General features: G+C 41.7%; 1 protein-coding gene across 1 annotated transcript in view; it reads left to right on the top strand.

The window, feature by feature from the left end:
• The window catches only part of ydjc (YdjC chitooligosaccharide deacetylase homolog), a 60,780-nt gene extending 49,524 nt beyond the window's left edge, over positions 1–11,256 (top strand). The window contains exons 4-6 of the mRNA XM_084323252.1: positions 2,069–2,168; positions 3,445–3,622; positions 7,697–11,256. Coding sequence (XP_084179378.1) covers positions 2,069–2,168; positions 3,445–3,622; positions 7,697–8,027 — 609 coding nt within the window. The 3' untranslated portion in view covers positions 8,028–11,256. The remainder of the gene's footprint in view (positions 1–2,068; positions 2,169–3,444; positions 3,623–7,696) is intronic.
• Positions 11,257–16,581: the final 5,325 nt, after the last annotated feature.

Below are 16,581 nucleotides of genomic sequence, written 5' to 3' on the forward strand. Positions count from 1 at the left end.
CGTTTACCTCCACCATCTGTTCCCTCCCCTCAAGGTAGGATTGTATCCAGCTCACTGATAGACTATCAAAACCAATTGCTTTTAGCTTGTCAATCAGAATGGAGTGATTGACCGTGTCAAAGGCCTTTTGTAGGTCCAGCATGACCATGCCGCAGTATTTGCCTGCGTCCACCTCTTGTTTGATGTGGTCATTCAAATAGAGAAGGCATGTGTCAGTGGAGTGGGATGTTCTGAAGCCAGATTGGAATTCGTAGATTAGATTTTTTTCCGCCCGTGTGTGTGAGAGAGAGAGAGAGAGAGACAGCTAGGCTACATGAGAGAGACAGCTAGGCTACAGGTGTAAGTGTGTGTGAGAGAGAGAGAGAGAGAGAGAGAGAGAGAGAGAGAGAGAGAGAGAGAGACAGGTGTAAGTGTGTGTGAGAGAGAGAGAGAGAGAGAGAGAGAGAGAATCTTGAATCTTGAATCACAGCTAGGCTACAGGTGTAAGTGAGAGCCTCATTTTCTGCATTGTACCTCACTATTTACTCATTTTTACTCATTGTAATTAGATTGTATCTAGGTTGTACTTTAGATTGTATATTCTTCTTTACTTACTTTTTACTCTTTACTGCATCCTCTTAGCAGTTGTTTTGTATTGAGCCGTACTGTATTGTACCCATTCTGCAATCTGTTAATAAAGTTTTCAATCAATCAATTACTTACTTTTTATTTACTTTCTCTCTTACTTTTCTTTTTACTGTATGAAGCACACTCTCAGGGGCTTATACAGAACCAAGCATTTCACCGTAAAGTATGTGTATTTTATTGTGACAATTAATAAACAAACTTGAAACTAGAGAGAGAGAGAGAGAGAGAGAGAGAGTCACAGCTAGGCTACAGGGGACAGGTGACTCGAAGGGAGGGGGCGGGGGAGGGTGACCGGAAGGAGGGGTGTAGTGGGGGAAATGGGGGAGGGTAGGTGTTACATAGGTAGATAGGATGTCGAAGTGGGAGACAAAATGGAGGGTATTGGAGTAGGTGGGGGGGGACAGTGAAGGGGCCGGCGCTTTCCTCCCATCAGATTTACTGTCCCCCCTCTGTCTGTGGCTGGTGTTAAATATCTGTAGTTTCATATGATGGCAGTATCTTCGCGCTAGCTTAAATCGGCTAATATTGGGGGGGGGGGGGGGGGGTTGCAGGGGACAATATTGAGAAGCGGTCAATTTGACCCCCTCAAAAAATATAGCTAATATGAAAGACACCCCCCCCCCCCCTCCAAAAGAGGTAAAAAAATAAGGGGGTTAAAACATCTATATTATCCTTCTTACCTGTAACTATATAATAATACAGGAGAATACATATTTAAAAGCAATACTGAATGCCTGAAAGCCTTAATGCATTATATTCCATTATATATTTCAGCGGGTACCTGAATGTTGTCTTTTCCTTTACATAAATAAAGACATTTCCACCATAAATTGGGTGCAGAAAAGTACAACAGAATACAGGAAATTAAGTGTTTGACGCTCAAAATGTCGACTGCCAGACCCCCCCCCCCCCCTTAGAGCCCATACCCCCAGGTTGAAACCAAACCTACACCCTTGTAGGGCTGTCCCCGAAGCCTGTTTTTGGGATTCGAACTTCGTCAGGGTTTTTCGAACGGACGTTCGAACCTTTGTTTTTAATAACAATTTAAAAAAAAATCTAAATCAGAACTTTCCTCAAACTAAATCCTCAATTTCAATAAAGTCATTAATCTGATTAAATTCGTCTTTTAATTTTTTATTAAATCAACTTTCTTTAATGAATATAACTCATCAGTTTTAGTGTAGCCTAATCTTTATCTGCAACTGTGAAGAAAAACCCCATTGGTTTAAACAGAATGAATAGACACAAAAGAAGAAAAAAATATAAAATTAAATAATTAAAAAAATATACAAATGTATAACAAATAAAAAATTCGAATGTTGATTTAGAATTTGAATGCCAACGTAATAACGAACGAAGGTCTGAACATTCGAACGTTTGGGCTCAGCCCTACACCCTTGTCTATGTCTCTTGCCTGATGGAGGTGTGTATGTGTGTGTAGGTGGAGCTGGAGCTCAGGGCCCAGGTGAGGCTGTTTGTGGAGCTGATGGGACACCTGCCAGGACACATGGACGGACATCAACATGTCCACGTGCTGCCAGGTAAGACCAATAACCAGTCACACGTGCTCTCTGTAGCTGAGGGCTTTGTTATGGAGTGTGTCTGTGTCACTTTCTTTTAGGTGATTATAGAATTTAAATGCTCTTTTTTGGATTTTGATAATTAGTGGGTATCTTCCTAGTTCTGCTCTGCATGCATTATTTTGTGTTTTCCGTTGGGTGCGGAGAATGCATTTGCTAAATTCTGCATGCAGAGTCTCAATTTTGTGTTTGTCCCATTTTGTGAAGTTTTGGTTTGCAAGTGGGCCCCAGACCTCGCAACCGTACAGGAAAATGGGTTCTATGATGGAGTCTAATATTTTGAGCCAGGTTTGAATTGGAATGTAAATGGTAAATGGCTGCTTTTTTATATAGCGCTTTTATCCAAAGCGCTTTACAATTTGTTACTCACATTTGACCACACCGACGGCAGAGGCAACCATGCAAGGTGCCAACCTGCTCATCGGGAGCGATTAGGGGTTAAGTGTCTTGCTCAAGGACACATCGACACGCTGCCTGGGAGGAGCAGGAATTGAACTGGGAACCGCCGGATTGCCAGACGACTGCTCTACCTTCCGAGCCACTGTCGCCCCGAATTGATAGCATAAAAACCTTCTTGCTTTGTCTCTCAGGTCGTTCACAGCTTGGTTGAAGTTCCCTGTGGCGCTGATGTTTAGGCCGAGATAGGCGTAGTTTTTTGTGTGTTCTAGGGCAATTGTGTCTAGGAGGAATTTGTGTTTCTGTTGTTGTAGACTGGGCCTTTTTTGGAATATCATGACTTTTGTTTTGGTTAGATTTACTGTCAGTGCCCAGGTCTGGGAGGATTTGTGTAGAAGATCGAGGTGCTGCTGTAGCCCTTCTTTTGTTGGAGACCACAGCACAACAGGCATTGCAAACAGCAGGCATTTGACTTCTGTGTTTTCTAGGGGGATGCCAGGTGCTGCAGCTTGTCCCAATGTTTTTGCCAGTTCGTTGATGTTGAAGAGGGTTGGACTCAAACTGCACCCCTGTCTGACCCCACAGCTTTGAGGAAAGAAGTCTGTGTGTTTTTCCTCAATCCTCACAGCACATGTGTTGTTGGTGTACATTGACTTTATGATGTGTAGGTTTTCCCTCCAATGCCACTTTCTAATAGCTTGTACAGCAGACCCTCGTGCCAGTCTCTCTCTCTCTCTCTCTCTCTCTCTCTCTCTCTCTCTCTCTCAGAGGTGTGGGAGGTGTTTGCTCAGGTCTTGTCTGTCTGACTGTCTCTCTCTCTCTCTCTCTCTCACACACACAGAGGTGCGGGAGGTGTTTGCTCGGGTCCTCTCTTCCTGCTGTATCTCCTTCACTCGGGTTCCTGTGGAGCCTGGTCTGCTCAGCTGCCCCTGGATGACTCCTCCCCTCCGAGACTTCTGCACCCAGGTGGAGCAGGACGCGCTGCAGGCCGTCCCTGTGTTCAGACGCCACGGCCTCAGGTGTGTGTGTCTCTGTGCGTGTGTGTCAGCGTTTCAGTTAGCCGGTAATTACCGGTATTTGACCGGCAAAATCTGTTGAAGTCCGACATATTTAATCTCTCCGGTCTTAATGTCCGGTGAAAATAATTCCCTGAGTCTAAGCACAATTTGATTATTTGAATTGTATTAAAATAGGCTAAAATTAAATAGCCTATGCGATGAACGAAACGATCATTACATTTGTTTCCTCGTTGCTTCTAATAATGACAACGACGTTGTCAGCGAGAGCTTAGTGCTGGGTGTGCGAACTTTTGTGAAGCTGCAGAGCCGGAGCAGCAGCAGCACAATGCAGTATTCCAGCAGTACTCCAATTCAGCCATTTTCAATTCAATGTTGGGTGGGGGGCGCTGTTGTGCGGTCCCCAGAAAAGAGCCAATAACAGCTGAATCAGCTGCTCTGCAGCGCCATACTCTTTGCAAATAAGTCGTTGCGAGGTGGAGAGAGTCGTCACGCAAACCCACAATAATGTTGCCGTCTCTCTCTGCCAAATTTCTCAGTTCTTCGCTTGATATAATTAATACAAATGTCCAATATAACGGAATTCGTTAGCTCATAAAAATGTGATTATAACAGACTGTTGTTTATTAATGTCGGGCGACTGCCCACAGACACCTATTTGATTTAAAGTCGGCAGCAGCACGAGTCTCGGGACTTATTTTATTTGGAATATAATGACTTTATACGCAAAAGTAGCCTAGTTTTAAGTAAAAATATTATAAATCTACATGCCTTGATGATGTCATTCTTTTGTTTTGTTGTCATTCTTTTGCCTATCAATTGTTTTTAAGCTCAATAAACTCTGACCGGAATCTCTCTCATTTGACCGGTAGATTGAAATCTACCGGACACTGAGGCCGGCAACAATTTTTTCTAACGGAAAACCCTGGTGTGTGTACTAGAATCAGGACAGGGATTCAAGTTCAAGTTTTCAAGTTTAGTTTTATTAGTCAACAACCAAATAATAAGACATGACGCAGAACAGACAAATCACATCATTCAGTGCCCGGCGTATCGCTTATCTTTACAGCTAGAATGCCAGCTTGATAGTTGTTTCCGCGGTCGTTTCACTATGTTTGCGAAGCTGTGTGTGTGTTTTGTATTATAGCTGTGGAGACATGGTGTGGCTCATTTTGACAAACATTACTTGTAGTGCAACATGGGAATAATAGTTTGTTTCCACACGCTGTAGTTTGTAGTTTATTACACGCTAAACATCGTGCATTTCCAAGAGAATCCAGTCTTTTTTCATAGATCGCAAGATAAAACGCATTATGTGCAATAAGCCCAAACCGTTCTGGTTGATCCCCTGAAACCCCAAATACTCCCAAATCAAAGGTATATGACATGTATATATGTACCTTCATAACTCAAAACTGTAATCGTGTTTGCCGAGCATGTTTTTCGTCCGGTGAAACACAGAACTGTGATCGTTAGAAAAACATGTTTCAGATTCGGTAAAATAGACATAGAATGTACCTTACCTTAGCCAGAAGGTATTCCAAGAAGAATAATTCCAAGTGATCGCATCGCCATCGCGATTACCAGTGTATATGTCTATACACGTTTCGATGGTCAAATACGCTTAGGCAACGGAATTTCGAGGCGATCAATGTGAATTTCTGTTCAAGGGGGAGGAGGGGGGAAAAAAGGGAGGCTGTGTATCAACCCCAAGCCATTGCAGTTCAGACACGGACGATACTGCCACCTGGTGATAGTCGATCCGCATTGCAGTTCTAGTGTATGTGAGTGTGCCAAAATTATGCAGATCGCTCCGGGCAAGTCTGTAGAGCGGGGATCAAAGTAAAAAGATCAAACGATCCAAAAACTTAATATCTCGTTTTTGGCACTCAACGCTTGTCGAGCAAACACGTAATTTTCAGTTTTTGGCACAGAATGAGTTAAAAGGCAGTTTGCAGTCGTCTGGTAATCCGGAGGTTCCCGGTTCGATTCCCGCTCCTCCCGGGCAGTGTGTCGAAGTGTCCTTGAGCAAGACACTTAACCCCTAACTTCTCCCGATGAGCAGGTTGGCACCTTGCATGGTCGCCTCCGCCGTCGGTGTGAATGGGTTAATGAATGTGAGGAACAAATTGTAAAGCACTTTGGATAAAAGAGACATATATAAATGCACCATTTACCATTTAGGTGTGTGTAAACAACTCTGTGATAGAGTTCCTTAACACTTTCTCTGCCAGAGACGCCTAAACTCGTCATTCCCCACCATGCTAATTCTGCCAATGACGCCGTAACACGTCATTGAGATCAATATTTAAAAAATCTGTGATCGCAATCATATTTCTCTCCCGGAGACTTGAGATCTACTGTTGATTCCCTCTCAACTCTCCAACGGTTCAAGAGCGCCATCTGGTGGCGGATTGGCGGAAACCGGAAACGGAAGCTGGTGCTCATTCCAATTCGGTCCGATCACTCGCTAATAGTCCCGGGACTCGAGCTAGACACAATGGATAGCAATCCGTTACCAATAACTCGATAAACAACATGATTTGGACGTATATACTATTATACAACCTGGAGATGGATCGCATATTTCAACATCCCATAATAGGAATATTTCTGCTCCACGCTCATCGCCCAACGCTACGAGGAAGCTACGGTGAGTTTCAGCGTTTTTTTTTAACGTGTTCGATACTAACTGCTCTAATGATCATATCACCCACAATAGATGAATCATCTAACGTTGGCCACGGAATTATAAACGACCCCCCCCCCCCCCCCATCCGGTCAACATCAGATGATAAGTAGTAACTTCTAGAAGCATGTCCATTTGAAATTTTTTATCTCGCGCAGATCGCTATCAAACTATTTGATCATCAATATAATGCATTTAGGGCTATAAATCACGTTCTGGAGAAAGCTGCAGAAAACGATAAAAACATACTTATACTTTAGACCGTATTTTAGTATGAATATGTGAATGAAAAAGTATAACGTTCCTACGTCCTGAACGATAGATAATTGACGTTGAATGGGCCATAGTAATGTCAATTTAGCAATACAATTTAAAAAGTTATAGCCCTGCAAAGAAGGGGGACTTCTCCATAGACAAATAGAGCTGGCAGAGAGGGGTATAATGATGTACATAAGCCTGGCGAAGAAAGTGTTAACACTTTGAGTGCCAGCAACGCTATATAGCGTTTGTTTGTCTTATTTTTTTTTATTGGCGATTTGAATTCATATTTCATCAATCGAGCCTCACGCTAGTGTTGCAGAGTCTCTCTGAGCTAAATTGGGAAGATACCGCCCCCTATTGTCTCTCCCTGTGTAACTGCACCCCATTAGTTTAGACTGATGAAGGGGGGGGGGGGGGGGCAGTTTCCTCATGTTACTTTTCCGTCAAGCCAACTGAAGAGACCCAAGTTGATCGCCGGCCCTCAGAACAGAGTGGATTATGTATTTCCAGCACCCAACGCTGAATCAATAAACACGATCGATATTTGGAATGGCGATCAGGAATTGGAATAATCTTTTTGGATAACATCTGATCTGAGGTAAGGAATCTATTTTACCAGTCTTGGGGTAATCGGAGCTTTTTTCACAGATATATCAACGTGTCCCATATGCGTGTGTGTGCTCGCTGATCAGGAAATGAGAGAATATACTTTTCAGATCGCTTCTATAGCGTGCATTAGTACACATATACTATCGATAATCTAGCGTTTATTTGAAAACAATTCATAAATAGGCCGAAAAATGACAAAATATTTGTGTATGCCAGAATATTCCAGTAAATGCCGTTTATCACGGAATCTATATATTTTCCTGAAAAACTAGGGCTTTTCAAAATGCTATAAAACGGAAATGAACCGATTAAAAAAAAATCCGTTTTGACAATGTTGACTGCAAACAAGTCATTGATAAGCGACGGGCAGATTAGACACATAGCCATAATTTAAGACAGATTATGCGTTCACAACGCTATCATTGAAGTGGGTGCTGGCATTTAACCACGTTTTACCATGTTCACCAGTGGTAATCAAAGTGTTAAAGTCAACCAGCCCTCCTCTTCTCCTCCACTAGGTGGCCTGACGTCTACGTGGGCCTCACCACCATGGGACGCAACATGTCTGTCCTCAGCCTGAAGAGGGCGCTGACGAACGCCATGGAAGCCGGTCCGTCGGTGCCCACCTCCGCCGCATCCGTCATACCGCACAGGCCGGTGGTGACCGTCGAGCTGATGGTTCACCCGGGCTACCCCAGCCATCCCGGGGAGGGCGGCTGCGGCGAGGGACCGGACGACTTCTCCCGCTCAGTCGACAGGCAGCACGAGCTGACCGCCCTGACGGACGCCGCGGTCCTCGCCCTCTACGCCCAGGAGGGGGTGCAGATGTGTGCTTTCAAGGACCTCTGAGTCCCATCTTTCTAGGAATGACTGATGCTAGGTGCGGCTGGGTAGCGTAGAGGTCTAAGCACTCGCCTACCACAGCAGAGACTCGAATTCAGCTGTCAGCTGGTACGAGTCCTAGTCATTGCAAAACAGCGACTCCTACTGGTCAGTCGGGGCGCCTGTTCAGCAGGGAGGGGATCTGGGGGAAATAGCGCGAACCTCCGCACGCATTACGCCCTCCCAGTGAAACTCCTCGCTGTCGGGTGAAAAGAAGCGGCTGGCGACTCCACATGTATCGGAGGAGGCGTGTGGTAGTTCTACACCCTCCCCAGGCCGACAGTAGGGCAGCATGTGATAAGTCTACACCCTCCACAGACCGACAGTGGGGCAATGTGCGCAACAACCAGGAAGGGAATTGGCATAACGACTAAATTGGGGGATGGGAGAAAATTATAGAAAGGCAAAAAATAAGAAAAATAAAAAATAGGAATGACGGGGTCTGTTTGGATGGGCGTGAATCAAATATACCTAAGATCTACTTAAGTCCAGTGGGCAAAGGTTGTTGTGTGCAGGCCGTCCACTGGCATCTCCTGCCTTTACAAGCGGTGTGATGGTGCGTTCGCCCGGTCCTCGTCAACTTGTAAATTCGCAAATTTATCTCATGATCCAGTGCACGAGGTGACAGCGTTGAGGTGCGCTAAGTGAGGTTTTGAAGTCGGGACCAAGATTCAGCCAGATTATTCAACCGCTCTCTTCTTGATGCAGGTGGTTTGATGAGGTTTATGGAATCCCAGAATGTCAACATCAATATTCGGATTAAGTCGCATCATACTCCGTGCTCATAATAAAGTCTGTTTGCTCGTAAATCATGTAACTAATCGTGTGTCATGTTTAACGCGAAAACCCGCCTGAGTGCTATCCCCTGGTGGTGAACTTGGATATTTACGAGTTGACAAGGACTGGCTGAACGCACCATAATACTCTGAGCCAATAGGAGTCTCCCCAGAGGACAGGCCCAGACTCAGGGGCCCTCAGAGACCTCAGGTGGCCCCCTCCATTCTTCTGGAAATCTGTACTCCTTTCTTCCCTGAGATGAGCACATTTAAAGGGGCACTTCACCAAAAGAAACAATGCTGATTTATTTTGCACATAATCTCACATACATCCAAAATCTCTAAAAAAAAATCATCAGTAATCATAAAGACTATTCTGCTATAGTAGTAATCATAAAGACTATTATTCTATAGTAGTAATAAAGACTATTCTGCTATAGTAGTAATCATAAAGACTATTCTGCTATAGTAGTAATCATAAAGACTATTATTCTATAGTAGTAATAAAGACTATTCTGCTATAGTAGTAATCATAAAGACTATTCTGCTATAGTAGTAATCAAAGACGATTCTGCTATAGTAGTAATCAAAGACTATTCTGCTATAGTAATCAAAGACTATTCTGCTATAGTAGTAATCATGAAGACTATTCTGCTATAGTAGTAATCAAAGACTATTCTGCTATAGTAGTAATCAAAGACTATTCTGCTATAGTAGTAATCAAAGACTATTCTGCTATAGTAGTAATTATAAAGACTATTCTGCTATAGTAGTAATTATAAAGACTATTCTGCTATAGTAGTAATTATAAAGCATTGTCTCTGGTGATGTAACGATGTCCTTCAAAGATGGCAGTAGGTGAGAAACTTTAAACGTGTGACAAACCCGAGATGTGGCGGCATGTCAGCGCTAGGGATGGGTACCTTTCACATTTGAACCGATACGGTACCGGTACCTGTGAATCGATACCGGTACCCAACGGTACCTTTTTTTCGGTACTTTAGTCTCAAGAAATTTAATTTACCTACCTCAGTCACAAAAAAAAATCCAAACTTCAAATAACTACAATTTCGACAGTTTTCGGCTTGCCATTGCTACAACTGCTTTGTTGAATCAAGTCAAATCCTAGGTAAGCATATATTGTGCGTGTGAACGTTGACATGAAAAGAAAAAAGGTAAAAATAATAATAAAAAAAAAATCTTTTTATTTTTTTTCTCTGTATCTCACTTGAATCGATACTCGGTAGTACCGACGTGTTTCGGTTCGGTACCTCAAAAGTACCGAATTCGGTACCCATCCCTAGTCTGCGCTCCCTTGAAATCACGTCAGCGTTCCCTTGAAATCATGTCAGCGTTCCCACGGCTGTAGTTTTATCAGAACGATGAATTCCTTATGGTTGAGATGAGGTGTTGTTGCTTAGACTGATCCATCTCCCGAGGCCAGTGTGCACTTAGTGAGCCGAGACGCAGAGGAACTCTGAAGTGACTGGACAGATTAGTGCAGCCTCATTTTCTGGAGTACGTATCCAAGAGGTTTAGATCTAGGAGTCTGGTGAGGGAGCTTGGGGTTGTATGTCTGTCTGTTTGTACTGTATGTACAGGTGCAGCTCAAATTAGAATATTGTGGAAAAGCGAAACTCTCATAGATTATAGATTCATTACACACAAAGTGAAATATTTCAAGCCTTTATTTGTTTTACATTACATAAGACCAATCAAATAATATTTTTTTTTTATATAGAAATGTCAGCCTACTGAAAAGTATGTTCACTCAGTACTTAGTTGGGGCTCCTTTTGCACAAATTACTGCATCAATGCGGCAAAATAAATGGACTTTTCCACGATATTCTAATTTATTGAGCTGCACCTGTATGGGACCTACCTGAGTGAGCTTGGGGTTGTATGTCTGTTTGTACTGTATGTATAATGGGACCTACCTGAGTGCACCAAGTGAAGGTTGATTTTTGTTCTCATTTTCCAGTTTTCTCAGGTCGGGTCGCCATCCAAGCACAATTAGCATCTCTGATCCATGCACAGCTACAATGGGTATCTATGGAATTAACTGCCATAATGGATGCAGCAATATATTTTAACAGTGTATATGTGTACAATTATGCATGTTGTCAATGTCTTTAAGTAATTTTAGAAATTATCTTATATACAGTATTTTTCGTACATTTAGTTTTTAAAACACTATTTATGTAATGGTGTAGTCAGAATGCCATGAAAATCTAGCACAACTGTGAGGAATGCTAAACTGCTAGAGCTAATATATAAATAAACGGAAGACCAACACATTAATGGGTGATGCTTTAATTCTTCTAATGTGAGAACTGTTAGAATGCTGTTTGAGAGTATGGTTAGCTACATGTTATGAAGACGTTTCTGTCACCTTATGAATACACTTGATCGCTACAATAGATTTGTAGGATTCTTTGAAATAGCCCATTAATAAACCTTCAAATATTTCTTAAAGTATACTTTTTATGTATTCAGAAAGTATACTGAAGTTGTGTTCAATTGAAACCACTTGAGTTGTACTTGAGTGTGTTAATATTGTACTTAAATACTGTATATTGAAATGTTTTCTGGTTACTTCTGATTACCAAAATAGTACTTTAGTTTCAATACATTTACTAAAGTACATGTTTGGTAAACATATGTTTGTGTACTTAAATTACACAGCATACTAATGAATATACTAAAACTGTGATTTGAATTAGTACATGAAATCTGAACAAGTAGTACCAAAAATACTTTGCAAGTATATTTGCAAGAGATTTGCACTCTGGATGCCAAACTTATTTTAGTTGTACTGTACTTGTACTGTATGATGATAATACATTTGAATCTAATCAAATATTTCTAATTGTAATACAGGCTTCAATAGAACTGTCACCAAGCAGAGCACAGAACGCTGGTGTTCTAACATGATGACCCTTCCTTTTAGAATAGTAAGTGAACAGATTAAATGCTATTTTTCTTTGAACACATTAACCCTTTCACTACCACGCCACCAAAGGGTTAACCCTTTAACTGCGACAATAGAGAAGGTTAACCCTTTCACTGCCACATGACAAAGGGTTAACCCTTTCACTACCACACTACAGAAGGTTAACCCTTTCACTACCACACTAACTACTTAACCGTCTAGCGTGGTAGTGAAAGGTTAACCGTCTAGCGTGGTAGTGAAAGGTTAACCGTCTAGTGTGGTAGTGAAAGGTTAAGCGTCTGTAGTGTGGTAGTGAAAGGTTAACCTTCTGTAGTGTGGTAGTGAAAGGTTAACCGTCTAGTGTGGTAGTGAAAGGTTAAGCGTCTGTAGTGTGGTAGTGAAAGGTTAACCTTCTGTAGTGTGGTAGTGAAAGGTTAACCTTCTGTAGTGTGGTAGTGAAAGGTTAACCTGTAGTGTGGTATTGAAAGGTTAACCTGTAGTGTGGTAATGAAAGGGTTAACCACTGATTTTCAACATGCATATCGTGAAGGACATTCAACAGCGACTGCTTTAACCCAAATGACTGATGATTGGCTGAAAAAGATAGATCAAAAGAAAATGGTTGGCACTGTCTTGCTTAATTTCACTGCAGCATTTGATATCATTGATCACAAATGCTTACTTAAAAAACTTGAATGTTGCGGTTTCTCCTTATTTGCATTATTTTGGATTCAAACGTATTTAGCTAGGAATGTGCCTTGGGCCTTTGCTCTATACCATATTTACAAATGACATGCCTCCTGTCCTAAATAAGTCCTATATTTCAATGTATGCGGATGATAACAATTTATACATCAGCCTCTACAGCCAATTAAATACGGTCCTAAAGGAAGAGTTGCAATCAGTGATTGAATGGATAAAGAATAATAAACTAGTTCTAAACATATCAAAGACAAGTAGCATCATTTTCGGTTCAAACCATATACTCTCAGTACGAACCCAGTCTCGGAACCTTTAATAAGTGATAAGGTAATTGATCAAGTCCAGGAGACTAAACTCCTAGGAGTAACATTAGACAGTCAATTGTCATGGTCACAACATGTAAACAATATAGTGGTGAAAAATGGGAAGAGGTATTTCTGTTGTTAATAAAATATCAACATTTGAAGTGCTCATTGTTACCACTAAAGACTATCAAACAGGTGATTCAAGCTCTTGAAATGTTGTCGAATCTTAACTATTGTCCTGTAGTATCCAGTGGTTCCCAAACTGTGGGGCGTGCACCCCTTGTGGTGCGCGAGCGCCCTCTAGGTGGTGCGTGACATGAAAAAGCTAATGGTGGTAAATACATTTTTTTTTATTTTATTTTTTACAATACAATTTCATAAAAATCTTAGTCAAACCTTTAGTATTATGGATATTAAACATGCTGGCAGAGTACATGCATCCATGTTGTCATGAACATTTTAATTAAATTAAGAAATTCCCTATCCATAGTCGCCGTGGGAAGAGATAAAATAAAAAATAAAATCTGCACGGAGACCAGCAACAATTTTTTCTAACAGAAACCCATTGGGGGGTGCGTCAGCTAGGTCTGGAGGTGACAGGGGGTGCACGGCCAAAAAAGTTTGGGAACCGCTGGTCTACTCTAATGTAACAACGAATAAACTGAAAAATTACAAATGGCACAAAAAGCAGCACATATAGCTCTTCGTTGTGAGTACAGAACTAATGTTGCAGCGATGCACAGTTGTTTAACTTGGTTACTTGTCAAAAATAGGTTACTCTACTCACTCCTTGTATTCACTTGGAATATTCTTGTATAACAATTTATCTACAAGTATTGACAGACACGACCATTCCACCAGACATGCTTCTGCACGAGGTTTTACACGTCCAAACGTGAGGTTGAATGCAATGAAGCGAACTGTCATGTTCCAAGGTCTGCAGGAATGGAACTCTCTTCCCAGACTTGTTACGCAGGAGAATAGTAAAGGTTGTTTCAGAATCTTGGTAAAACAAAAAGAGAAATTGACATTCCCTAATGGATATTAAAGGTATGTATTGTATTATGAATTGATTAGGAGCATGTCTTGATGTTTTTAATTTGTCTGTATGCCATGTGAATGTCTGAGTGTATAATGTAAGTCTGTAACTGTATTTTATGTGTTATGGACCCCAGGAAGAATAACACTGATGTGGCTAATGGGGGACCCTTCCTTCTTTTATAGTTTCCTTGCACCTGTGTATAAAATGGTAAATGGTACATTTATATAACAGCTTTTATCCAAAGCGCTTTACAATTGTGTTCTTCGCATTTTACCCATTCACTCGCACACCGACGTTAGACGTGTTTCCTCCTATGGGATTTAGTATTGCGGAACATCTTCGATACCGAACTTCGATACCGCAAATGACATGTCAGCTTGTGACTGCAACTTGTTCCTGTTTGTGGACGACTCAGCCCTGCTGGTCTCTGACAAGAACAAGTTACAGGTTGAAAAAACCCTCAGCTCAGAACTCGGCAAAATCTGCACCTGGCTCGCTGACAACAAACTATCATTACACATGGGCAAAACAGAGTCCATTCTCTTCGGTTCAAATAACAAACTCAGCAAGGCCGACAGCTTCTCAGTTACAGTGGGTGACAATATTGTCACAAGGCAAGATGAAATTACATACCTAGGTTCCATCCTAGAGGCAAATCTTTCCTGTGACAAAATGGCATCCAATGTAATAAAAAAACTCTATTCTTGTACTGGATCTCCTCTCTGGTAAACAAGAATACCTTGAAGACTCTGGCAGGAGAACTCATTCAAGGGTACTACGACTATGCTTGCACCTCATGGTACCAAAGCACCTCAAAGGCGCTAAAAACTAAATTACAAACATCTCAAAACAAACTGGTCAGACTACTGCTTGACCTTACTCCTAGAACCCACCTCACCCCTGCCCACTTTGACAACCTAGGATGGCTTAGAGTAGACGACAGAGTACAGCAACTTGCAATGGGCCTAATCTACAAGATACACTACACGACTAAGGTACCCATGTACATGTCAAAATACTTCCCAAAGGTCACGCTTCCCATCACCATGCAAATCACGAACTAAGAGAGAGGGAGGGATAGAGACAGAGAGGGAGAGACAGGGTGACAGAGAGAGGGATAAAGGGGGAGAGACAGACAGAGAGAGGGAGAGAGAAAGGTAGGGATTGAGAGAGAGAGTTGGAGAGAGAAAAAAGACAAATGACATTCATATTATAAAGATGTTATATTGTTGACAACAGGTTTTCATTACTTCCCCTCTGGGTAGCAGCTGATTGGTTGAGAGGACGGGACTTTCCACAGTCTGCTAACAGGATGGATCGTAAACGGACACCAAACTCCTGACTCACTGGCTACTGTGACTCACTATCACTGTTCTGTGAAGCAAAACGTAACCGTTTTGACCATTTTGCTATTTGAATAAAGTGTATAGAACTGTTGCCGTGTTCGCTAATACAATAGCTGACAGGAAATACACAAACTAGTACTACACAATACACAAAGATGTTGCCTAGCAACACAACTCCATTGAACATTTATATTATAGTTGTTACTATTATTATTGTGATCATATAAATCATAATACTCACCACAATGAGGCATGCAAGGCTCTCCCTGTGGGCTCCGTATGCTCCCAGGATGGCGATCGCCATGGTGATAGAACCCACACTGTACATGAAGATAAGACCCCACATACGACCTTCAAACTGACAGAGAACAAGACAGAGATTCCATATAATTCACTACTCTTGGATCTGTTTTTTGATTGATTAAAAACAGTTAAGGAAAGAGAGAGAGGGAGAAAAGAGACCCTCTTCTTGGGACCAAGTAAGGTTTAGTCGATAATCCAATGTACAGTTACCCCGCCCCATGTAGTTTCCCCCCCACCTACCCCCCCCCCCCCCCAACCTCCCCCAATGTAGTTTCTTCGTCAAATGTATATACTCTTTTTGTATCACAAACAGTACTGTATTTGTAAATCTGGTATGTCATAAATGTATAGATGTAGCAGTACTGTATATCATATATATGTTATGATGAATTGAAAATGGGGGACCCTGATGTAAACAAGACGAAAGTCTTTCTCTGGTCTGCATCCCCTTAACAATTCTGTGTATTGAGCCGTACTGTATTGTACCCATTCTGCAATCTGTTAATAAAGTTTTCAATCAATCGTTTCATATTCATAATGACATCACATGTTCCACCTCTTTACCTCTCAGTTGACTTTGTACAGTTAGTAGTTGTATAATGTGCATGTATGGGTTTATAAAAAATGATAGCTTTGTGTTGCATTGAACGTTAGGATTCCAGACCACTGGTACGTGTGGCCAACCGTTTTATTCCCAAAACGGATACAATGCCCTCAGCCGTTTAATGTTGGATTAAAGGGGAATTTTCTCCTGTGTTGTGCGCTTTGAAAAGATATGAGGCGTGTAGCCTTATAGTTGAAAGACAACAAAACATGTTTAATGTAAAGGAACGTGATCTTCTTTCGACCATCCGATTGAAAATTGATTGATTGAAAAATGTTAACAGATTGCAGAATGGGTACAATACAGTACAGCTCAATACACACAATTGTTAAGGGGATGCAGACCAGAGAAAGACTTTCGTCTTGTTTACATCAGGGTCCCCCATTTTCAATTCATCATAAACTAAACATCTCATCATATCTCGCCTAGATGTTCCCTGTGTTAGCACTTCCTGTGGTCAAGCCTTCTTCCAGTTTGCTGCTCCCAGCAGTTGGAACGAGACTTCGCATAA

The sequence above is a fragment of the Notolepis coatsorum genome (genome assembly GCF_963971535.1).
Source record: "Notolepis coatsorum genome assembly, chromosome: 10".
In the NCBI taxonomy this organism is placed as follows: domain Eukaryota; kingdom Metazoa; phylum Chordata; class Actinopteri; order Aulopiformes; family Paralepididae; genus Notolepis; species Notolepis coatsorum.